Here is a 23,479-nt window from a genome sequence, read left to right as displayed (position 1 = left end):
GCGTGCAACCATTTTCTCTCATGTTCTTGGTGTCAGAATGGCCAATAAGAGACTTTGATTACCCGCCAATTGGGAATCTCCATATGATTGCTTGCTAACCTACCTGCTTGGATTATTTATTGGCGTCAATTCACCAGGAAAGAGTCGAAACACATCATCTGACTTTTCTTGCATCTTTCTGTGAACGTGGTCATAGTCTCTCGCTTCCCGTGACTGGGTCACTCGAAGGTAATACGGAAACGCGACTGGAGCGATGGAGTAGACGATCCAAATGAATGGAATCTGCTTTCCAAATATGTTGACCCGGCAGCTGAGACCTTAGACGGCCCTTACAATCTCAGTATGATGCTACACCGCTGGAGAAACTGTTGAAGGATGTTGTGAAGAAGGTGATAATATTCTTGTTGTTGTTAGTTCGGTACTGGTGAGTCAACCCTCATATACTGTATATATGTTGTCAGCCCGACATCCCGGTCTTGTTGTTTCAGCTACCGGGATATTCAACAGAAACCACGAATTTCACCAGCAAAAAGCGTGGGATCGCTGTCAGGAATACATCAACGCTTGATCATGTGTCGAAGGGCCAGAAACCATGGCCACCAAAACTATGGGTAGCTTGTAGCGTTAAAGTATCAATCAGAGAGGTGGTCCAACATGTACGGCTGGTCAAAGATGATGAAATGGCTTAGAAAATCATGGGTAGCAAAAATCGTGGGTTGTGTTGGGAACAGGAAATGAAAAAAGTTGACCTGAGATTGTAAAAACGTGGTCGATCATGAAGTGGGTCCCGTTCAACCCTCAGCCGCCAATCTGGCCAGCGCTTCGTGTTTCAGTTTGTGTGGCTCACCACTTATGATGTATTAATCGAAGGGCCAAATATTTGAAACAACCAAAATGGGCAAAAAGAACACAGCAAAGTCAATCCTCAACCCATGAATAAATCATAATCAGAATCGTTGATACTGTATGTCTCTGCATTTGAACCACAAGTACTGTATGACGTCATTTATTTGAGCCTTCACCGCAATGTGACACAATTAGATTCTTAAGATACTAGCAGTACATTAGAAGAGAATTCATTTGACCTTGGATGCTATGAAAATTATGATAAAGACCATCGTGAATGGGAGGGAGGTTGGAGTGTACGGTGGATCGAGCATCAGCTGGGCCATGGGGAACAGCCAGACAATGCATGCAACTACTTCATATTACTTCACTTCACATTACTTCACATTACTTCACTTCACGGCACGGATTCAGATTGCCACGTGGATCATAGAATAGATCAGCTAGGTGCCAAATCAAATAACAATACACTGAGAATTTATCGAAAAATTCACCTTATTGTAACTACCCTTCGAAAGAAGAAGGATATATAGAGAGTAGAAAGAGAGTCTTGATACTATATACGTGCTAGGAAGAAGACCAAAATTAACTTATATATTCAAACAAAGGTATCAAGACTAGGGAACCAAGAAGAAGAGAAGACAAGATGTTTTCCTTATAACCCTATCCTCCCCCTAATCTAGCCAGTTGCTCACACCTAAGGACTTCAGCCAACACCATCGAATACTATCACAATCAACCTTTCCAACAGCACCTCACCGGGTGCGTCATCACATCAAGAACTAGACCAAATGCACCTGCCCGTCGATCGCCAACACCTCAAGAAGACAGTATCCAGTGATGTCCAGTCTCTTTATGGTCCAATGCAGTCCGTGCAGGTATTCGGGTCGTCGTCACCGGTAGTGACATAGCCATCATATGTGCCAACATCCGAACAGCCGTCGTCGTACCCGTTCCCAGTGGAAATGAGCCATCTATTGCCTGGGCACACGTTTTGGGCGTAATTGGCATTGGTACTGGGCACTCCGTCACAGCCCCAGATCACGGGGAATTCATCAACACGACAGTCGGTCCAACCGATCGAGCCAACCCAGGTGTTCCATTGGCAGTAGTCGTGGGGTTCAGTGTCTTCAGGGACACAGGAGGCGACAGGGCTGCCAGAGCAGCCCGAGCCCGAGTAGAAATGCATGTTGCATGCGTTGCCATTGACTGCCAAAGGCAGAGCGATGAGGGAGATAAGGCTCAGAACTTGGGATTTGAGAAACATATTAGGAGTTATTGCTCGCCTTGCTGGGGTTGCTGGTGTAGCTGAAGACTGTTGTGGTTGCTGTCTGATAGACTGAGGTTGGATTCGTGGGAAGTGGCCCCGTATTTATAGACTTTGGATGTATCAGGTATCTTATATGCAAGTCAGAAGAAGATGGAACGGTGATAACTGACTAGTACTATCATATTGGGATAGCTATTCCTCACTATTGGACTGGTCAAGATAAAGCGGTATATCACCTGTAGTATTGGAGCTGAAAATTTAGCGCCAACACTACGGAGTATAAGCCTTATTCTTCGCTGTAACTACTTATACCTGAACGCTGTTAAATAATCAAACCAAGCCTTTTCTTTCTAACTAGTGGGGCTTAAATTAATCAATTACTACGTAGTACTTGAGTAGAATCTTGAATATAGTATGTATACTCAATCGTGATCTAAGACTTTCTAGGATATATTTAGTTCATTGTATTATTAATCTCTTCTACTACGTAACTACTTCACTCACTAGTTATACGCCTTCTAAGCCAATAAGTGCGGCACGCTTCGGAGTCTACCCCTTTGTCCTTGAGCACTGCCCCTAATACCTATAGTAATATCTTCTCAGCCGACAAACATCTCGTCTCTCTCAAAGGGAACCGTTGAAGACGGCTTTAGATGACTCGAGGTTTCTATAAAAATGAGGCTCTAATCAGAATTGGCATAATAGAGATACACACGGATCCAAAACCTCCTTCATGTTGTTATACTCTCTTTATTTTATTTTTACCCCACTGCGGAGACACTAGTGCTTAGTATAAAAAATGACTTCCTCTGGTAGTTAGTTTACCTGCTATTAGCGGATATTTCGTATACAGCCCGGGAATTATTGTCTGTTGTCCTGGAATATCTTATGTTCTGAATGCCTGAATGAAATGAAGGGTAAAAATATCTGCTAGGCGCGTCCGCGACCCCCCAGGCGCTGGGTCACGTGCTGCCGCCGCCGTCGCTCGCCGTTCTGCAGTCCCGTGATTTGCACTTGCACGTGACTATTGGAGATCTAACACCAAACTCTTTTCGGCATCCCATCGCAACCACTCCGACTCCGATTGATGTTTATCATCACAACAACCCACTAAGTTATTGATGCCAGAATCGTTAGCTCTTACGAGTTCTTCTTGTGCTGCAGCTGACCGCTCATTTAAATCTAACTCTCCTCTTGGTTATGTGCGTCTGTTGAGCGGTTGATATCATATTTTTGCTAGTTAGTAAAATTGAATGTAAGTTCGGATTTCCAATATAACTAGATACATCTATCGATATTTTTTCATATTTCCCTTCTTATATTATATATATTACCTACTATCTCTGCGATGACTTCCGAGCGCGTTTTTTGTAGTTCCTGTGCTCGACCTTGGCAATCTCCTCGATATAGGACTTGTGATAACTGCCGATCCTCATCGCAACGATCTCGAATTCGACGTCGTCAGCATTCTCAGCATGCCTCCTGCACTATATGCCATCATCCTGCGTCATCTACGCGGCATGGGATTTGCGACGTATGCCGCTCTTCATCACGACAGTTGCAGCCTCAACCTCCTACGCGGGCTCAGCGCAATGTCTGTAGCCGCTGTCTTCGACCTCACCGATCTGAACAGTATCAGACTTGCCATAGCTGCCGTTTAGTGCAACAAGCTCTTCCAATCTGCCGCGATATTGATACCCGATCTCTTGTTGAGCACTATGAACAGCGACGGCTTCAGAGTGATCTGTTTCCAAGCCCGATTCCTGAATCATGTGTTCGAAAATGCGTATTGAAATATGATGAACACCTAGAGGCCTTCGTGAATGGCACTCAGCGGGTGTGTGGAAGCTGTGGCGGGTTCATCGTAAAGGCAGCTTATCAGATGGCAGAAAATGATACACGTCTGTCTATCTTCTCTATTGACGGCTCCGAGTCATGCCGTCTTGACTTATGTGCTTTACAGGATCATTGTTACTGGTTCTGTGCTTCCTGCTACAACGCCATTCAGCGAGGCGTTCCACCGAAGTATTCTGTATTGAATAAGGTGAATGTCACCTTTTGCCAGCAGTATCCACAAGTACTGGAAGGTTTAACTTTGACTGAGGAACTGTTGATCAGTCGATGCCATCCAATAGCATCGATCGTGAAGTTGCGTCCCAATGCTGTGCGCTCACCGGTAGCATACAACCGACTACGGGGCCATGTCGTTGTTCTTCCCCAGGATCCGGGACCACTTCTAGATATCCTACCAAGTAACACGCTCCGCTTGCATGATAGAATCAAGGTGGTTTGGTTCGGTAAGAATGCTCCGGTGATGGATGACTTGAAGCCATATCTGGGGGGTCACGCACTACGTGTCGTCTCTAGATTGGTGATCGTTCCATGTTCCCGCTTACGTAGGATAGATAGGCTAGAAATACGATCAATGTCTAAATTTTTACAGTTTTCAAACCAATCAGATGTCACGGATCTGACTTAGAGGTCTGCCTTAGGCAGCGGCACTGCCTGCTTGAAGCAGGCAAAGTCATTTCGACAGTCATTAGGAAGCATAACTAGATAACCTAAGATTGAACTTCAGAACAGGGGAAGAGACTACAACATCGACGGGAACACTATATACATCTATAGCCATACTAAATCACTAAGCGAGGGCGGTATCTCGATGTATGCCCTATATGAAGAACCTATTCCGCTCCGATACTTATAACACTTGACGCAACCGTCAGATCGACAGTCATTTCGACAGTCAATTCGACAGTCAAGTCATTTCGACTGTTTCATGCGTACGTCCACGTACATGAAAAGACTCATTATTTTGCTTTGTACGAAGGTCACGGATATGCAGATTGGAAACATCCATGACTGTCGTTTTGACTGTCGTTTTGACTGTTGTTCTGCATGTAATTCTATCATTCTAGCTATCATTTTTGTCCCGTGACTCCCTTTTTTCATAGAGCTTGCAGTGCACATCTCATCTCATCTCATGTCATGCGCTGTTGTTTCATTCAGGCCTCGCGTGCTAGCCGGGGCCCTGCCCCGGCGCGCGCCTCCAGTTACTACGTACGGAGTATTATGCTAGGATAAAACTATCACGTGGTAGCGGCTGTCCGCCCCACACCTCCCAATTACATAATATTCTGCCCATCGACATAGTTAAAGTTAATTATCCTCCAAGATTAGCCATGCAGCTATTCTGGCATACTATTCATGCCAGAAACTTAGTTGCTCACTTGAGATCCCTCCGTCTATCTTAGAATTGATTTCGAAGCGGTGATCCAGAAACTTTAGGCGCCTTATACCACGATGTTGTACGTAATTCGGTAGGCGGTAGAGCCTTGAGGCGGGAGGTCTTGGGGTGTTAAAATTTTTGCTTTCTCTGTACTCCGTACCTCCCAAGACAATTTAACGTAAGCACTAGCACCAGCTAGCCTCAGTAGCGCTGACCCCTGATTGCCAACACTTTTGATGCCTGCCTCCGTAGTTCTGATAGTGGGTCTACTTCGTATAGCCATAGAAATAGTGTGCTTCGGGGTTTAACCAAAGAGTTACAATAGTTCTGATAAGTGGTTCTCAACGAGGTAAAACCCAAATACTGTCAGGGACTATTATCTATCAGCAAACCTATATAATCCAGATAAACCATCACTATCCACAAAGTCCTTAACTCATCAGCAGACTGTACTACATGCCTTCCTTTTCCAAAGAATCAATCTCAATGCAACAAGATATACACAACATATTTTCATAAATCTATAGAAGATGCATAGGGAGCTGTCCATGATTCTCGTATAAAATTTATGTAGAATCATTCTGAGATCGCAAAATATTGTGCTGAACTCAGTTGGAGAATAAAAGATTGTTCGGATCCCACTCAAAATGGTCCAGCAGCTCCATCAAGTTGATGTCTTCCATCAATCCTTCGTGTCCGCATGTAATTTCGCATTCCCCAGTTTTGTTAGGTTCGAACTGGGTTCTAGGTCTGTGTGAGAGAACTTGATCTAGAACTCTGCATATATAAACCCGCTCATTGAAGTATAGATCATTGCCGCCCTCTTGCAGTAAAGAGATTGTCTGAAGGTGTGTTGCAAAATCGCTGAGCATTTTAGTGATCGTTGAGCGGGGAAACATTGTCTCTGCTGCCGGATCAAACGGTGTCTGAAAGTGCCGGAATAATTCGGTCGACAAGACACCTGCTACAGGCAGACCAATGAAGCGAAACTAGTCACGATCAGGATATGATGAATCCAGTAATGATTAAAAGAGAGAAGAACGTACGGCTGAAATGGAACACGGAGAGATTCTGCCAAGTCCTGCTTCGTTTGAGATCCAATCAAGTAGGATGCTAAGAATATCTAGAGACGTGCTAACAAGCATGCCGGAGCCTTTCGACGTCTGATTCACTAGTGATCTGTACATAAGGAAGTCCTGATACAAGAATTCCAGGTGTAGAGAGATGACACTAGGAATTTTCGTCTGCGGGCTCCATTGAAGATATGATGGAAGGTGAACGCGAATTTGGCTGGATTCAAGGCAAATCTCCCTGCAAAAAGGGTTAGAATGTAAAGGTTGTAAAGTATGTGGCAGCACGAACTTTATCTTTTCCTCCAATCCAATAGGCTGATCATTGAGCAGGACTTCTAAAACTTTCTCCTGAATAATGCCCACAAGAAGTGCGATGCGCGGCTTCGATCCCCTCTCTAAATCACCGTCTGTATTCCAACCACTAAAATCTAAGCGCTGGACAGCAGTCTCATAGTTCGACACCAGATCGTCCCAAGCAACATCTAAAGGGTACTTGATATTGCAGTAGCGCCAACAGATGCGAGGAGGACGACCTACGACCATAGATACATCCTTGTCTAGAGCATATGCTGCGGCCATAGTTCTTTTTCGAATCTCTTCTATAAGGGGCGAGGCCGTAACGTCGGGGTAGTAATTATGCAAACCAAGGGCGAACACCAAGCTTGTCACATTACCTAAGCTCTGCCAGGTTCTAGGATCTAGAAAATTTGATCAGCAATACGATGCATATCTGAGAGACTTCCACTCACCACGGCAACCATGCATCTCGGCAACGAATACGGTGTGCTGCATCGCTGCCCAGCAAAAAGGCTCTGTGATAATACCCATACTACTGCAAAATTGTATGCACATTTCACTAGTAGCCATCGCCATGTTACGTAATCCATATCTGTCTCCTCCTGGTATCCCTTCCCGATGAAATATATGAATATCGTGCGCAAGCTGGTAAGTCGCTGTACCGATCAACGCGAAAATCATGCCAATGATTTCCCAGCGTTGCGATAAGACTGTGACATATTCCATTAGTGTCATCTGCGGGTGGGTGTAGAGCCTCGATGCCGTATTGCGAAATATTGATTGTGACCAATTCAATAGACGAGAATACTTCTTTCTAGCTCGTGAATGATCGGTGATTTTACCATATGTAGCAGATAACTGTTCAAGAGCTAGAAAGACTGTCTGAGGTGGAAATATCCACCCTTTGAAGAGTTTATAACGCTCCGAAACCAGGTCCAGGTAATATGGAATTTGCTCTAAAAGCGAAAGTATTTGGGCCCCAACCTCGATCTGTTGGTAGCTCACGGCTTCGGCCGAGTTCGTATCTAACTCGATATCGACCACATCTGCTGTGAAGCTCTCTAAATGACTTGTTGGACCCAAAAAGCCTAGCTTGAAACGGCGTTTCTTGTCCCGGTCGATAATGAACTCTGATGGAAACGATTGCTCGGTTGGCGGACACCAAGACATCCAGTCAAAAGCGGCGGCATCAAGGACTGTATTCTTATGACGCCTCGAAGCTTTTATTTTGGGCTTAGTTACCATACCGACCGTATGGTCTGACTTCGTTAGCGGTGCTGGGTGATAAGTACATTGTCCCGACAAACCACGGTGAAGACAACGTTTGCAAGTTGGACTCGAATGATCACAGCGAAGTTTGGATTTGCGACAGGGCTCGCATGAGGCTAGCTGTCCGTTACGCCTGCGTGTAGCCATAGACGATGATCGAATTCAGGAACAAAAAGAGATAGAGGGAAAAGGATATGTGTCTTCTATCAACTGAACTAACTCTTTAGAAATAGCTACGTACTTGATTTTTCCTGACGCGCCGAGGCTTTCCCTTTCCGTTTTAGTGCTCACCCCCTCGCCGCTTTTACTCACTGAGCAGAACTGAGCACTACAGCCTGGTTAGCCGTGAAATACGTTAACTAACTAGTTAACTAACTAGTTAGTTAGTTATGAGGAGGCCTGGGAAGCAGCGAATTGCTGCGAACATTTGGACCTACACGATCTAGCAAAGAATCGTACCCTTCCTCCTTCATCGTACTCCTACGCCCGAGTTCGCCATCGGTGAAAAGAGATCCCAACAATCCATGAATATGAGGGACGTCAGTAAGTTTGGACTACAAGGTCTAGCTGAAGCCGAGAACTCTCCAAATCGAAATTCCGGTGGAAAATCCTTTATTAGTTGGGATGACGCGGCGGCAAATCTTCAAAAGAACACGTCAATAACTTCATGATGTTGATGAGCCTTAGGATAACTGACCTGCCTACCTATTACTGACTAGTAATTGGTGGATTTTGCTCGCAATAACTCACCTGCCCCACCAGTTCCATTGTATGTCGATTCGTCCGTCCATCTGCTATCTGGAGTTGCCGCTAGCGAGGCAGGCAGCTACTTTGGGTGAATATGAGAAGTTCTCTTGGTAAATCGCTACTTAGGGAAGAGGTTCACGAAACTACATCGAGAATGGACACGTGGATGGTCCAGTGTCTCAGAGGGATGGGTTATTGTTTTTGGAGAAGATGACTACAACGACAAACGACAGCGTTCGAGATTTAACGTATTTTTGGAGAAGATAACTACAACAACCAGAAGACAGCGTTTAAGATTTAGTGTACTGTATGGGCTAGAAGGGTTTATGCAGCTGGTACAGCTTTTCCTGTCGAAATGAGACCATGACCACAGTGTATGCAATGGAAAGCAGATAGCGTATTGGAGCCCTTTAGGCTTGGTGCCACCAGGCGTAATGAATTTATTACTCCTACTACTACCACTATCCTACCCCCTTTCTCTCGCGTCTCGTTCAGTGCTGGGTCTCGCATCATCGAGATTGTCTAGGATGTTCATGACTATAGGTACCTAGATAAACGATTCCATTGCTACGCTTAAATATGGGTGGATGGAGCCCCGGGAGAGGGGGGAATCGATTTCCCCTTATTCAAGCAAAACGATCTGTCGAACTAACTCAGCGGCCTCTTTCACAAGCCGACAAAATCGCGTTGCGCGACCAGGTTCCGAAGTCACAGCTGTAAAATGAACACTGTTTGCCATCATTAGCCTCACCTCTCAACCTAAATACTGCGAAATGGGGAATCAATAAAAGTAGCCACACATACCTCTCATCATAGACCTCATAGTGCATCCATACAGATTCAGGAGCCTTCCACATGCACCCCTTCTCCAGCATTCCCGTCTCAAAGCAGTTGCTCATCATCAGCCTCGGCCTCACTCTCTTATAAACAGGGTCCTCAAACAAAGCCGGCAGCGGCTCGCCCTTTTTCAAGAGCGCACGCAATGCCGTCAAGTTACGCTCCCAGCCGACATTTCTGGCAACTTTGCTGACGGACGCAACGTGCGCGCGGGCTGCGTTGAGAAGCAGGCTTCGGCGTTCGGACATGTCGACAGATGGGTCGCGCGCGGCGGTCAGGAAAGCGGCAACTTGAGGATTGACAACTTGGATTATATCAACGCGACCTTTGTGGTAGTGCGCTTGATTGATGCTTTCAAAACACGGCGTGATCTCGCCGAAAATTGCATAGGCCGCTAGCTGGACGACTATCTGAAACACACTTTTAGGTGGCAGTTTCTGCTCTCGCAGTAGTTTAGAGCCATAACCTTCGAAGTGGAAGGCTACATGCTCGGCCCCCTCTGTGATATCGGCATATTGGACTCGCACTTTGTCAATGAGCGCTTCGATTGTTGCGTCTGTCGTAAAGGGCAGAGGCACAGGCGTGATGGGAGCAGTGGCCGGCGGCACAAGAACGCCCGCTTCGGCATGGCTGCTGATTGCTGTGTTTATGGCATCATTAAGCTGTTTCAATGTCATGGCATCCAGCATAGTGTGTTCGCCAAGGGTAGCTGAGAAACCATTGGAGCACACCACGAATTGAAGTGACTTGTCGTGCCAGCGGTTTGCTGCATCCTTCTCACCTCCAAAGTGGAATTGTCGGCCCCGCTCGCCTACCGTCATTGGAGATGCCTCGTCCAAGCAAACAGTGAACGCCGCAGCTTCGATGATCGCGAGGCTTTCCGCGTTTTGTGGGCTCAGCTGTTGGAGCCGTTGTCTTGTTTCGGCCCACGAGGGCCTATTATCCGACGTGAAGATGGAAACAAAAGACCGCGCCACCGACTGGCTCAACACTAACTCAAAGGCGGAGTGTAGCTCTAGGTAGGTCGCTGGCCGGCTCCTAACAGAGAGACTCAATTTGAAGGCGTGGCCTCGCCAGAAAACGACGCAATAATCATTGTTTGGATGCTTCTGCATGTCATCGCTGGGAATGCCGGGGACGCGCACCGTGTTGAAAATCCAAGGGTGAAACGCAGTGGTCAGCTCCAGCTGGTTCATCACCACAGGCTCGATGAGGCCTGCCTCCAGTTTTCTTTTGAAGTTATTTGTTGTGTATGCCAGAAGAGCGGCTCTTTCCGCCTGTGAGTGTGGTCGTTGGCTGAAAGGGTGACCAGTCCAGAAGCTGGTGAATGGGGTGAGTGCCACTCTACGGTCGAGGAAGCCACGTTGAAGTTGTAGCTCGCATTCCCAGTTCTCGACATTTGGGTCTGCAGCTCTAGCAGCGGCTCGGTCGTAAAGCAGTCGGCCAACGCTGCCTGGTCGCTTGAAATCCTCAACAGCGTTAATAGTGTTGGTGAATTCTTCCGGGCTTGCGAATGCTTTGACGCCGGTGAGAAATGCGTTACACAACGCATTGATGTCGGGCAAGGGAAACCTAGGCAATTTGTTCGGAATGAAGGTAGGGACGTGACTCATATCCGTGTCCGAGTGGGATGCACCGTTGGCCCCATTCACCTGAGTGTCGGTGGAACTTCCCCCATTTTGTCGTGTAGATGGGGGACTAGATGCCACAGATAGTGCGGTGGACAGTTGTGTGATCAAATAAAGCAGATTGTTCTTTTGCTCTTGCGGAGCAGAGAGGCTGATGATGGCTTCAGTCAAAGGTTTTAGGTCCGCAAGTGCATTCTTTGGCGTGATGCTTTCTTTCATATTCACCATTGCACCGTCGTCTGTCAGCAGGGCCAGGGAATCTCGTGAGTGAAAGGTAAGTAGGTAGTAGACTTGACAAGAAATAATGTTGAATTATGTGTTAGCCAACGAATTGGTGACCGGCGTATAAAATGCATCCTCAAGGTATATAAATAAATAGCTTAGCACTGCTAAAGTGAATTAAGCTTAGCTGTTGTCGGACCTAGAGGAGAGTACTACCGATGACGAGTTCACGCCTACCTAACATTCCCTGTTCTTACGCGACCAGTGCTTTCGTGGGAGGGCTAAGGCAGCATCAGCACAAGGCGTCAGGTCCTTCAAACACCAAGTATCGAGTACAATAATTTCTGTACTGTGCTTGCTGCTATGCCATGTCTCATTAGAGAACGAGGTAGACGTAAGCTAGGCGTGTGTTTCCTGTGATTGGCGTTGATCGCCCCTACCAACCTAAGAAGAATTAACGTGTTGCATGGTGATAAACATGCCGGCATAGTGCCGCACGTAATTTCCATAAGCCGTGAGAAACAAGGTACAATACACCACGCCGGGTGTTTTCAGCGATCCTTCCCGGGGTGTTTTAAGGACCCCTGTCCGGCGGGTTTTGGGAGACGTGGTCAGAGAAATCATCAACACAAACATGCAGGGTCTAGACACCTGGCAGGACTCATGGTAGACTGCGATAGGATGACTAGCGCGAGTATATGCCACTCATATTGAAAGGGAGATATACAATGTATCAGCTTGGCAGGTTTTAGCATTGTGTTGAAACGAAAGCTTCGGAACCTAAGTCAATACCTCAGGTACCTAGTACGCAGACCTATGCTAAATTATTTTTCCAATCGGAAAAAGCAGGGCTTCCCGGCTAACAGCCATTCTTTCTTGCAGCACGGTTCTCCAGATAACAACCGTTCTTTGAGAAACTTACATTTTACGGTGATTATCAGGATTTCGTGTCAGGATAATGATCACGATAAGTAGGCTAATGAAACGAGAGAAAGTAGCCTTTTTTTTGTACGCGAGGAATTTAAGACAGCCATGTGGGTGGGTCTCGAAGAAAGCTTTGGAGTTTGGTGGTTAATTAGGACGGGACAATTTGAATATTTACCGTGGCGTATAGACTAACCTCTCACCTCGAGAAAGGTAACGGTGCTATATGTAGAAGATAGAGCACTTCAAAATACATGCCTTTTACTCGCTCGTATCTCCAAGTTTAATCCTGACCAACACGATCGCTAGTATCTTGGCTGAGGCAACGCTGTCGTATGACAGTAAAACGACCCTTCATCGTTTGGGACAACAAAAGACCGACTGTCTCCCGGAGGAGCAGGAGGAGGAGGAGGAGGCAGGTATCGTATTTACAGGAGGCATTGACATGGACCGTATTCTGTATCAGCGGCTATCGCTCCCTCTAGTGCCTATAGTACCTAGAAGTCAAAGGGAGCGGGGTTCGACAGAAGTGAATGAAAAGGGGAGGTAGAGAAAAACAAGAGAAACAAATATGATGGATATATCTGTCCCATCTTTGAAGCACAGTGCGTAATCTATACGCCATGGCTGCTCTTTTAAATACATACGAGCACTCTCTCATACCGAAGTTCCTTCTCTTGCGAGAATTGATATCTAGACATCGATATACAATTATTGGTACGGTATATTCAATCATTCTTATCTAATAATTCTGTATCATGGATTGGGGAATAATGAGTGACTATCTAGGGATTGAGAATTCTGAATGCCGAATTCTTTGGAACAGCTCCTGTTGAAGGTAACTGCAGCTAAGGACAACCACTAAAATAAATATAGAAAGGCTGTCCTAGCTGAAGGCGTCCTAACTGTGTCTATGTAACCCTTAAAGAAAGACGCCTTTTGTTGACTGGCATTAGCTAGAACAGTCTATGTTCTAGGGTCATATCCGATTCCGGCTCAAGACCCACACACGCACGGAAGATGTTTGTCAGCGCTGCGCGCTGTTTCGCCAATGCATTGACGACCGGGGTTCCTGGGGGAGTCGATGGAGCTTTCAGCATATAGCTGAGAATACTGAGGACACTGTGAAAACTCTCGTACGCGGTGGACTCGCCGCCCGAGCTTGTTCTCCACTGGATTCTAGTCATCATCTCGGTGATCAACACAAGATCGATGATTAGTGGCGAGGCAAGGAGAGAGTCCTCGCAGACGTTGAAGATTCTGTGACAGTCAGTAATGGGCTATGGCGGAACAGAAGTCAACTTACGAAATCGTTTGATGACCACCGAGGAAGATCTCAGCATAATATTCATCGAGAGCCCGTTTGTCGTCACCCACGCCAGGCATGTACTTGATGACGACAGTGTGGTCCGGGTATTCGCCCTCCTTGTAAAGCACAGTGTTTGCCTCCACCATGTCATCGACTACATTGGACTTTGAAATCTCCTTAGACCGGAACTGCTTCTGTTCGCTCAAGTTCCTTCCGTCGTTGTTTCCCAGATGGTTATAGCTCGCGATAGAGACGAGCTTGATTCCTGCGTTGATTAAAAACTCTACCAGGGCAGATTTCATCTTCGTCTGCCCGGATTTGAAATCATCGCCACCGATAAAGGAGCCGTGCTGTGAGGCAAGATCCATCACTCCCGGAACAAACGTGTTCTGGGGCGAGCCATTGATAAAGGGGGATTTCTCAAGAATTGAAGCTACTGCAAAGATAGTCGAAGGTGCAATTTCCTCATGGCCCTCAGCAATGGCCTTGAGCAAGTTTTCAGCCGTGTCATTCACACCAGGGACTATATCGGCGTAACGTTCCGTATTAGCAGTCCACTGGACTATGACCTTGTCCAGGTTGTTTGCGCTTTTGAAATCGCTATCAGGCGTCAGAAATGGTTATTTGCAAATGTAGCTAACGTAGACATTACTCACCGAATATCTTGGCGAATCTGGTCAACATGATCCATGCATGCGCGATTGCCAGAAAGAACATTGTTTGCTCGATCAGTTTGATTAGAAGCAATGAAGTCGGGGTAGTAGACGCTGGGAAGTGGAACCATTTGGGCCATCTCCTTCTTGACTTGCATTTTCAGGGTGGGTTCAAGCACAGCTGCTCGGTCCATGGCATCTGCGAGATTCATGCTGCTGATATCCCAGCCACCAATGACGAGATCGTTGGGGTGAACCATTGGAAGTACATCGTGGAAAGGAATATTCACGTCTCGATGTTCAGCGTCGATGCCGAGCTTTATGGTGGATCCCATAACCACCGAACCGTAGTAGTTGGCAGCTCTCGGGCCGTTTTTGGTCTCCCATACGAGCCCACGTCGATTGGCAATGATTCCAGCCGTCACTGTCGTGCCGTTGTTCCCGCCCCAGCCAACAAGCATGACTCCGATTTTCGGGATGCGGCGGTCGACTCTGAATTCATACAGAGTTTCCTTGGGAGTTGCAACGTATTTACCAGTAGTGGCGTCCTTCGTAACACTTGTTGTTCGGTACGTGTACTTGGAAAGAACTTCACTCTCATTGTATTCCACGTTGGGTGAGTTGACAGTGAAGAGCTCTCTTCCAGATAATGATGTGGTTCCATAGTTGTTGCTAGCCCATTCATCACCTTTCAGAGAGCTGCTTCCCACCTCCACGTGTGGCGCCATCTGCAGAGCCTAAGGATGACCGAGTTAACTATATTCAACGTGGCTGTAAACGAGCGGGCTGCTGCGTACGTATAAGAATGCTATTTATTGTCAGTGTTTCCATTTTCTGTCATGGTATTGGAGAGCAACGCACGAGTCAAGAAGTGTTGAAATATCTCTCGTAGTAGTTGTCACAAGGTAGGATGTTTTTCCTGGAGATAGGACTTCAGTGATTCGAGGAAATTCTTGTCAGAGTCAAAGGTGTGCTAGGTACCCCTGTTGCATCAAGTATACATCGAATTACTTCTCACACCTGGACTACTTCGTTTAATATATCTCGCTGATACTTGATCAACCATCATCTATACATCCATAATGAGCGCAAGATGGCGACATCGTGCCTATCACCTTGCATGCAATAGGCCAAGCTGTAATGCACATAGCGTTGGGAGTGGCGGTCGTAACCAATGCACTTCACTTGGGATCCATGTAAACTTACTGCGTTCATGCACATTTTCCAACCCGCAGGAGATCCACGACCTTTGAATCCACCGGCCTACAGATGTAGACTTTCGCTGTACGTTGAATATATGGGTCCGTGCAGCATATGGAGCTTCTCACCCATACCCAAACCGGCATCTCTTATGTTTACTAAAAATATACGACAACCACGTCCGGTGGGTTTGCGTTACAGTTCTACGGCGAAGGGTGATGCCCCACACCCGGTGGGTTTATGTTTGCCCCCACGAGGCTCCCTACGTGATGATAAAGCCGGTGAGTATCAGTTATTCAGGAATTAGCACGCTGTATATGATTTGCTGATTGGGGTTACGGGTTTTGCTGGGTCCAGACCTGCCTTGAAACGACCTTACCTTGGTAGCATTTGGGCGAGGTGCAAACGTGAAGGTTAAGCTGTTTTAGGATAACAAGAACAGCAAAGACTACTGTGGTTGCTGTGACTAGAAGGGTGGTCACTGTTTGTTACTCTTTTTGTAAAGACGAGATCACCTTTAAGTAAGCCCTCTATACAAGTACCGCGTCACGCAGGCATCTTGTATATATCAGATCAAATACGGTAGTGCTTCAAGACGTTACCTTTCTACCTTCAATACACTGTCTGGCTGTGAGACTTCAAAGGTCCGCCCAGCATCAAGAGTCTACAGATGGTTTCCACGATGCCAGCCCCACAAGACAGCGATTCGACTCACCCCTCGGGCGCCTTCTTCTGTCCACAGGCCTATGCTCCAGACGAGGAGTACTTGAACGGTCTTCATTCTTTTTTGAGCGAGAACAAGTATGGCAAATCACTTCTTCGCGAGATCTCAGATCTCAAGGACAGTCACATCTGGTCAACATTTGCCACTGCGAGCGGTGATGTCGCCTCGCTGAGCGCTGGGCCAGAGTACATAGACCTGCTGTACAACTGGGCAGCGAAAGGTGCTTCTGGACCTTTGGCTGCAGCAAGGTCCTCGGTGGTGGCTCTACCTTTACTTGTCATCCTTCAAGTCGGCCAGTACCTAAGGTATCTTGACTACCATAACTTGTCGCACCAGACGTTCCTTGTCGATGTCAGTCAGGCCGGCGGCGTCCAGGGATTTTGTGGTGGTCTGGCAGTACGTTTTTCTAGCTTCTAGTGAACGTCAATAATGATACTAACTTTCAGCAGACTGCCATTGCTATCGCTTGTGCTGTAGATGAGAGTCAAGTAGTTCAGTACACAGCCACAGTCATGCGAGTCTTGATTGGGGTTGGAGCATATAGCGAGGCTGCAGACGACACTCGAGGCAGTGGATCCACGACCCTCGCTCTGCGCCTGAAATACGAAGGCCAAGGCGAGGAGCTCACTCAGAACTTCCCGGGGACGTACGTTTCAGCTATCACAGAACCACTAAACATCAGCATTGTTGGACCCGCTGGCACATTACATGAGCTGTTCATATTTGCCAAGGAGCAAGAACAGCTCCAGGTTCAGAAAATGGACATTCGAGGCAAGAGCCACAACCCCGAAAACCAGAAGGTCGCTGGTGACCTCTGTACGGTCTGCGACGGTACACAAAGCCTGCGCCTTCCTGATGCCTCCGAGTTACGGGCACCTGTACGGTCCAATATTTCTGGTCGCAGGCTGACTGAAGGCTCACTTACCAATGAACTTGTCACCACCATCCTGGCAAACAGATGCGAATGGTATAGTATCTTAACGCAAACTGCGAAGGATATCAAGGCGCAGAGTAATGATACGCCAGGACTCGTCTACTTTGGAATGACGGACGTGGTCTCCCTTGCGCCATTTGTCCAGCAAGGTCTCCAACCAGCCAAGACAGCCGCCCACACTCTGATTGCCCGAATAACTAAGAGTCCTGTTGACTTCCCTGAAGACGCCATTGCAGTAGTTGGGGCCTCTTGCCGGCTACCTGGGGCGAACAATTTTGAAGAGCTGTGGGAGTTGCTTGCTTCGGGAGCGGACCAACATCGTCCGCTTGGCACGGATAGATTCAATATATACGACAGTTTCCGGGCATCTCAGAGTGGGAAATTCGGAGAGTCCAAGTTCTATGGCAACTTTATCGATGACGTGCGGCGCTTTGATAACGCTTTCTTCGGGGTTAACCAACGTGAAGCGGCCAGTATGGATCCGCAGCAGCGCCTATTGCTTGAAGTCGCATACGAAGCTCTTGATGATGCCGGATATCTAGTAAAACATTGCAGAGAGAATGGCGACAACGTCGGATGCTTTATAGGCGGGAGTCTTGTGGAATACCTTGATAATACCAGCGCCTATGCCCCAACAGCTTACGTCGCTTCCGGAACTATTCGTGCCTTTCTCTGTGGCCGTCTTAGCTACTATTTCGGATGGTCTGGCCCGGCAGAGGTCATTGACACTGCCTGCTCGTCTTCTCTCGTTGCCATCAATCGAGCCTGTAAAGCAATTCAGGCCGGTGAATGTTTTATGGCGCTTTGCGGAGGTGTCAACATCATTACAGGCATGAACAACTATTTCGATCTGGGTAAGGCCGGATTCCTTAGCCCAACGGGACAATGCAAGCCATTTGACGCCTCTGGTGACGGCTACTGTCGCTCGGATGGCGTTGGACTTGTGGTTCTAAAGAAGCTATCTCAGGCAATTGTTGATGGGGATGCCGTAATGGCCGTTATCCCTGGAATCAGCACCAACCAGGGCGGTCTCTCGCCTTCGATCACAATTCCACACTCGACTGCGCAACAAGCTCTGTACAAAAGAGTTCTCCAGCAAGCGCAGATCCCTCCGGAGAGCGTCACTTATATTGAGGCTCATGGCACGGGCACCCAGGCCGGGGATCCTATCGAGGTGGAAAGTCTCCGATCGGTCTTCGGCAAGAAGATGCTGAAAACATCATCGGATCGCACACTGCACATTGGATCCATTAAGGGGAACTTGGGTCACTGCGAAACAGCGGCGGGAGTGACAGGCCTGCTCAAAGTCCTGGCTATGATCAAGCACGCTCAACTTCCACCACATGCTAGTTATGGAAGACTGAATCCCAAGATTCCTCCTTTAGAGCCTGATGGCTTGTCAATCAATCGTAGCCTGTGCGATTGGAAGACTCCTTTCCGTGCAGCCCTCGTTAACAGCTATGGCGCCGCCGGATCGAATTGTGCTCTGTTGTGCTGTGAGCTGCCTTCCAAAATGAGCTCTCGAGCGAAAGACGTGGACGTGAAACTTCCGCTCCTAGTCAGTGCTGCTTCCGAGAAAAGTCTGCTGCAGAACGCGCAAGTTTTGAGTGCCCACCTTCGGAAGCATGCCTTGGAAATCAATCTTGGCGACCTAGCTCACACCTTGAACGAAAGAAGAAAGCGTCACAAGTTCCTGATGCCCATAGACGCAGTCGATGTTCAAGACGCAGCAAGTCAGCTCGAGAACCTTCAATTTCAATCGATCGTCCAAAATGCATCCCGAACTCCAAGACCAGTAGTTCTTGTTTTCAGTGGCCAGTTCGATAATAAGGTGCAATTAGACAAGGCATTCTATGATAAAATACCAGCCTTCCGGCATTATCTTGACCTTTGCGACAAGGAGCTCGTCGCCCAGGGCTTCCCGACAATTATGCCGACAATCTTTGACACCGAACCCGCGGCAGATGCCACGCTGTTGCAGTGTGGCATCTTCGCCATGCAATACGCTTCTGCTCAATGCTGGATAGACGCAGGCCTGACTCCAAGCGCAGTCATCGGTCACAGCCTCGGGGAGCTTACAGCACTCGCTGTCTCCGGTGTCCTTTCGCTTGCCGACGCTATCAAGTTGGTAGCATCCCGAGCGCGTCTTATTGACACTAAATGGGGCTCGGACAAGGGATCCATGCTGGCCATGAGCAATTGCTCTGCCTCAGAATTCGAAGCCATATGTTCGTTGCTCCAACAGAGGTCGGGTAGTGTTATCGAAATTGCTTGCTACAATGCTGTAGACACTATTATAGCTTCTGGGGCATCGGCGAACATTGCTCGTCTCAAGGAAATCGTGTGCAGCGAGCCAAGGTTCCAAAAGATCCGTGCCCGTGACCTCGCTACAACCCACGGCTTTCACTCCAGCTTGACAGAGACCTTAATTGCCGACATGACAGTTACATCCCAGTCGCTAAAATGGAATGAGCCCAAAATACCCCTAGAGACGTGTTCGAATAATCCTATCGATTCTTTCAAGGAGTACGATCCCTCCAGGCATCTGCGCGAGCCAGTCTTCTTTGTCGATGCCATACAAAGGCTTGAGAAGCGCTTCCCATCTGCTGTGTGGTTGGAGGCCGGAATAAGTACACCAGCTGTTGTCATGGCGAGATCTGCATCGGGGCAAGCAAACGCGCATGCTTTCCTGGGTCTCAAAGCGTCGGGAACATTAAGCGCGCTAGACTCCCTCTCTAGCTTGGTGTCTGATCTCTGGCGAAACGGACATTTTGTTCAGCACTGGCGGCTCGTCTCACCCAGTGGAAAGTCGCTCGGCTTTAAGCCGATTTGGCTGCCTCCCTATCAGTTTGAGCGTACGCAGCATTGGGTGGCGAATGTAGACCGTGTCATGGAAATGCAGCAGACAGTCTCCAAAGCTGCAGCAGAATCGATGGCTGTTCTCAAGGCCCCTGAAAACTCCACTCTTAAGCCCCCAACCTTAGTGGGCCGCGCAACTCGAAGGGCTACAAAAGCAGAAGGACAAGTCGACTTCACCATCAACATTCAGACGCAACGCTTCCATCAGGTGGTTAGGGGCCACTATTTGCGCTCTCGGTCACTGTGCCCCGCGTCTATGTACATGGAGGCGGTTACTATGGCTCTTCAGCTCCTGGCTGCTGACGGTAACTCGCCGAGAGTAGCTCCAGGAGCCTTCAGCTTAGTTTGGGATGAGGTCAACTTCCATGCGCCGCTGGGAACAGAGGCAAGGGGCGAGGTTGTGGTTCGACTCAGCCCGGCTAGGCACGAGAATATCTGGAACTTTGCCATTTGCACTCTACCTGGAGATGGCTCGTCCTCGCGGCAACCTCGAGAAACCGTTCATGTGAAAGGTGTTGTCTCTCTCGTCAAATGTCTGTCTCTCGATGCCTGGGAAAGGCTGGTCTCCGGGCCCATGGAGAGGATTACAAGCTCAGAGATTGACACCGAGAGGTTTATGCGCAGGCGCACATATGGTCTTTTTGCACGTCTCGTCGAGTACGCACCGTTCTTTAAGGGTATTCATTCACTGGTCCTCCACGAGCGTGAGGGCGTAGCAACTATTTGCATGCCTGACGAACAGCCTGCCCGAGAAGAAAGCACTTCATGGAGCCTGTGTGACACAGTTACGATTGATGCATTTATACAGGTCTTGGGCTTCGTCATCAATACGAGTGATTTTGTCCCAGAAGGAGAAGTGGCAGTTATGGTAGGCTTAGACCGAGCCGTGATCTCGCCCAAGTGCGATTTCAGCACTAGTTCTGCGAAGAGAGAGAACTGGCGAGTATATGCTCGATTTGGAGTTGATGGTGGTGGACAGCCTCTTGGCGACGTTTTTGTCTGGAACATTCAGGATAACAACCTTGTTGCTGTCTTCACTGGGTGTCGCTTCTCCAAGGTCCCTATCTCTAAGCTTGAAAGAAGTCTCGACCAAGCGATGCGACTGGTGACACCGAGCCAAGCTCAACCCACCGCCGGCCGAAATGTGCCCGTCGTTGGGTCGATTAACTCCGCCGCTGGGCAAAACCAACGCACCGCTGTTGTTCGCTTTCTTCCCGATGAAAGCTCTTCTACCTCAAGCTCATCTTCGGATACCGACAGTCGGGGTAGTATCGTCCCCACTGCCGGTAGCATCTCATCTGTTGAACCGGACCAGATCGAAGATCAGCTCGAAGAATTACAGAACATGATTGCCGAGTCCACCGGGATGGCCAAGTCAGACATGACCAAGGCCATGATGCTTGCTGACATGGGGTTGGACTCGCTGGCAGCTCTTGATCTTGTTGGGGAATTCTCGTCCAAGTTCAACCTCAAAGTCGCTGCGCATGACCTCCAAAATATGACTTTCGGGGATTTAAGCTCGAAGCTAGCCAGCAACAGTCCTACTTCTGTAGCTTCACTATCACGGCCTGCTGCGCCTGAAGCAGACGGTGTGGGAAAAGCTGTCTCACCAGCCAGCCAGCCGTTGACCGATCAGGTCGAAGATCAGCTCGAGGAATTACAAAACCTGATCGCCGAGTGTACCGGGATGGCGAAATCAGATATGACGAAGGATATGATTCTCGCAGACATGGGCTTGGACTCGTTGGCAGCGGTCGATCTTGTTGGGGAATTTTCTGCCAGGTTCAACCTGGATATCGCTTCGCATGACCTCCAAAATATCACTCTTGAGGTACTGGGTACACAGCTTGCCGGTAACAATTCCGTCAGTGTTACCTTAGTACCGCGATCTGGTGCTACTCGAGCAGATAGTGTGAGGCAACTTGCCAGCGTCCAGTCAGCTGGCGCCGAGAAGCGCGAATCGAATGCCGGAGCAACTGTTCTTCTCGGGAATCCCTTCGAGGCGCTCAAGTTGTCAGACGCTCAGTTCGACACATCTGCTAAGAGACAGGGGTACTTTAATCATCATCAAGATGCTGCACCGTATGAAGATGAAATTCTCCTAGCCCATATTATCGAGGCCTTGGCCACACTCGGCATTGACCTATCGCGCGTCGACCCACGCTCCGAGCTCCCTCAAATTCCTCACTTACCTAAGTACGACAAACTGGTTGCGAGACTCTGGGAAATACTGCAGCATCACGGATTCGTCAAAATCAACACTGACGGAAAGCGCACACGAAGTGATCGTGCCGTGGATGGGCGGTCGTCTGCAACGCTCCTCGCAGCATTTAAAGACCGGTTCCCAGGCTACAAGTATCAAAGCGATCTAATCGGTCTGACCGGTCCCCGACTCGCGGAGGTCCTTTCAGGCAAACTCGACTCAGTTGCTCTCCTGTTTGGCAGTCCAGCCTCCCTTAAGATCATGGCGAGCTTCTATGACTTGTCGCCCATGATGTCGACCTTGACCGACCAGCTCGTCGTCTTTCTGGGTGAGTTACTCCGCAACGTGGACAAGTCTCGAAACGTGCGCATCCTCGAAGTTGGTGCGGGCACATGTGGCACCACCAAACGCGTGTTGGCAGCCCTGGCCTCAGCCAATATCGCAACCACCTATACATTCACAGATATTTCGGCTAGTCTGGTGCAGAAGGCCAAGACGACCTTGAAGGAGTACAATTTCATCGAGTATGATACCTTCAACTTGGAAAAGGAGGTGCCCGAATCTTTCCGCGGCCGCTTTGATGTGGTCATTAGCACGAACTGTGTTCACGCGACGACCGACCGCACGAAATCATGTCGCCGACTACGCGATACTCTTGCTCCTGGCGGAATTCTCGTTTTGTCGGAGCTCACACGCGTTATCGACTGGTATGACACATGCTTCGGCCTTTTGGACGGATGGTGGCTTGCGGAGGGACGTACTCTATACCCTGTCCAGCCGGCCGAGAGATGGATGTCTGTGTATGAGAACGCTGGGTTCGCTTCATACGGACACTCTTGGGGACCGACGCTTGAGGCTACTAGCCAGCAGCTGCTGGTCGCGTGCAATGAACACTGGACAGTGCCCCAGCAGTGCAGGAACCCCCCCCCCTGACGATATGTAAGCAGTTCATGCCTTTAACGTAATCGGACAGCGAAAGGTGCGAAAAACTACTCATACAAAATACGATATTTTCGACCCCAATATCTCAACATCTACTAGATATTCTGGTTTCATATTATACCAGTAGGTTACATATGCCGATTATGGAATATACATAGTGTTTGAAGTTGATTGGAAAAGATTTAACTGATAAGTCTGACTCCAACTCATTTTTACACCAAAATTACAGTGTAATTTATATCACCTCCATGAGTTCTATGTAAATTGTTTAAAAATAAATACAACAATTATGTGAACCTTCTAGTGGAATATA

At 48.2% G+C, this 23,479-nt stretch overlaps 5 protein-coding genes across 5 annotated transcripts; 1 reads left to right on the top strand and 4 right to left on the bottom strand.

The window, feature by feature from the left end:
- Positions 1-1,699: 1,699 nt before the first annotated feature.
- On the bottom strand, positions 1,700-2,113 carry EYB26_001756 (uncharacterized protein; the record flags this gene model as incomplete). Its single annotated transcript, XM_054261064.1, has 1 exon — positions 1,700-2,113. The coding sequence occupies one exon, from the start codon at positions 2,111-2,113 to the stop codon at positions 1,700-1,702; it is 414 nt and encodes a 137-aa protein (XP_054117039.1).
- A 3,840-nt stretch (positions 2,114-5,953) lies between these two features.
- Positions 5,954-8,131, bottom strand: EYB26_001755 (uncharacterized protein; the record flags this gene model as incomplete). Its single annotated transcript, XM_054261063.1, has 5 exons — positions 5,954-6,334; positions 6,392-6,656; positions 6,708-7,116; positions 7,168-7,974; positions 8,023-8,131. The coding sequence occupies 5 exons, from the start codon at positions 8,129-8,131 to the stop codon at positions 5,954-5,956; spliced, it is 1,971 nt and encodes a 656-aa protein (XP_054117038.1).
- Positions 8,132-9,353: 1,222 nt separating this feature from the next.
- Positions 9,354-11,424, bottom strand: EYB26_001754 (uncharacterized protein; the record flags this gene model as incomplete). The annotated part of the gene is made up of 2 exons (XM_054261062.1): positions 9,354-9,459; positions 9,536-11,424. 2 exons carry the CDS (start codon positions 11,422-11,424, stop codon positions 9,354-9,356), a joined length of 1,995 nt encoding a protein of 664 aa, XP_054117037.1.
- Positions 11,425-13,298: 1,874 nt separating this feature from the next.
- EYB26_001753 (uncharacterized protein) lies at positions 13,299-15,032 on the bottom strand (the record flags this gene model as incomplete). Its single annotated transcript, XM_054261061.1, has 3 exons — positions 13,299-13,602; positions 13,649-14,251; positions 14,308-15,032. 3 exons carry the CDS (start codon positions 15,030-15,032, stop codon positions 13,299-13,301), a joined length of 1,632 nt encoding a protein of 543 aa, XP_054117036.1.
- A 1,154-nt stretch (positions 15,033-16,186) lies between these two features.
- EYB26_001752 (uncharacterized protein) lies at positions 16,187-23,157 on the top strand (the record flags this gene model as incomplete). The annotated part of the gene is made up of 2 exons (XM_054261060.1): positions 16,187-16,624; positions 16,678-23,157. 2 exons carry the CDS (start codon positions 16,187-16,189, stop codon positions 23,155-23,157), a joined length of 6,918 nt encoding a protein of 2,305 aa, XP_054117035.1.
- Positions 23,158-23,479: the final 322 nt, after the last annotated feature.

The sequence above is a fragment of the Talaromyces marneffei genome, chromosome 1 (assembly GCF_009556855.1).
Source record: "Talaromyces marneffei chromosome 1, complete sequence".
NCBI classification, from domain to species: Eukaryota; Fungi; Ascomycota; class Eurotiomycetes; order Eurotiales; family Trichocomaceae; genus Talaromyces; species Talaromyces marneffei.
Note: the sequence above shows the minus strand (reverse complement) of the source record. Positions and strands in the feature narration are given on the sequence as shown.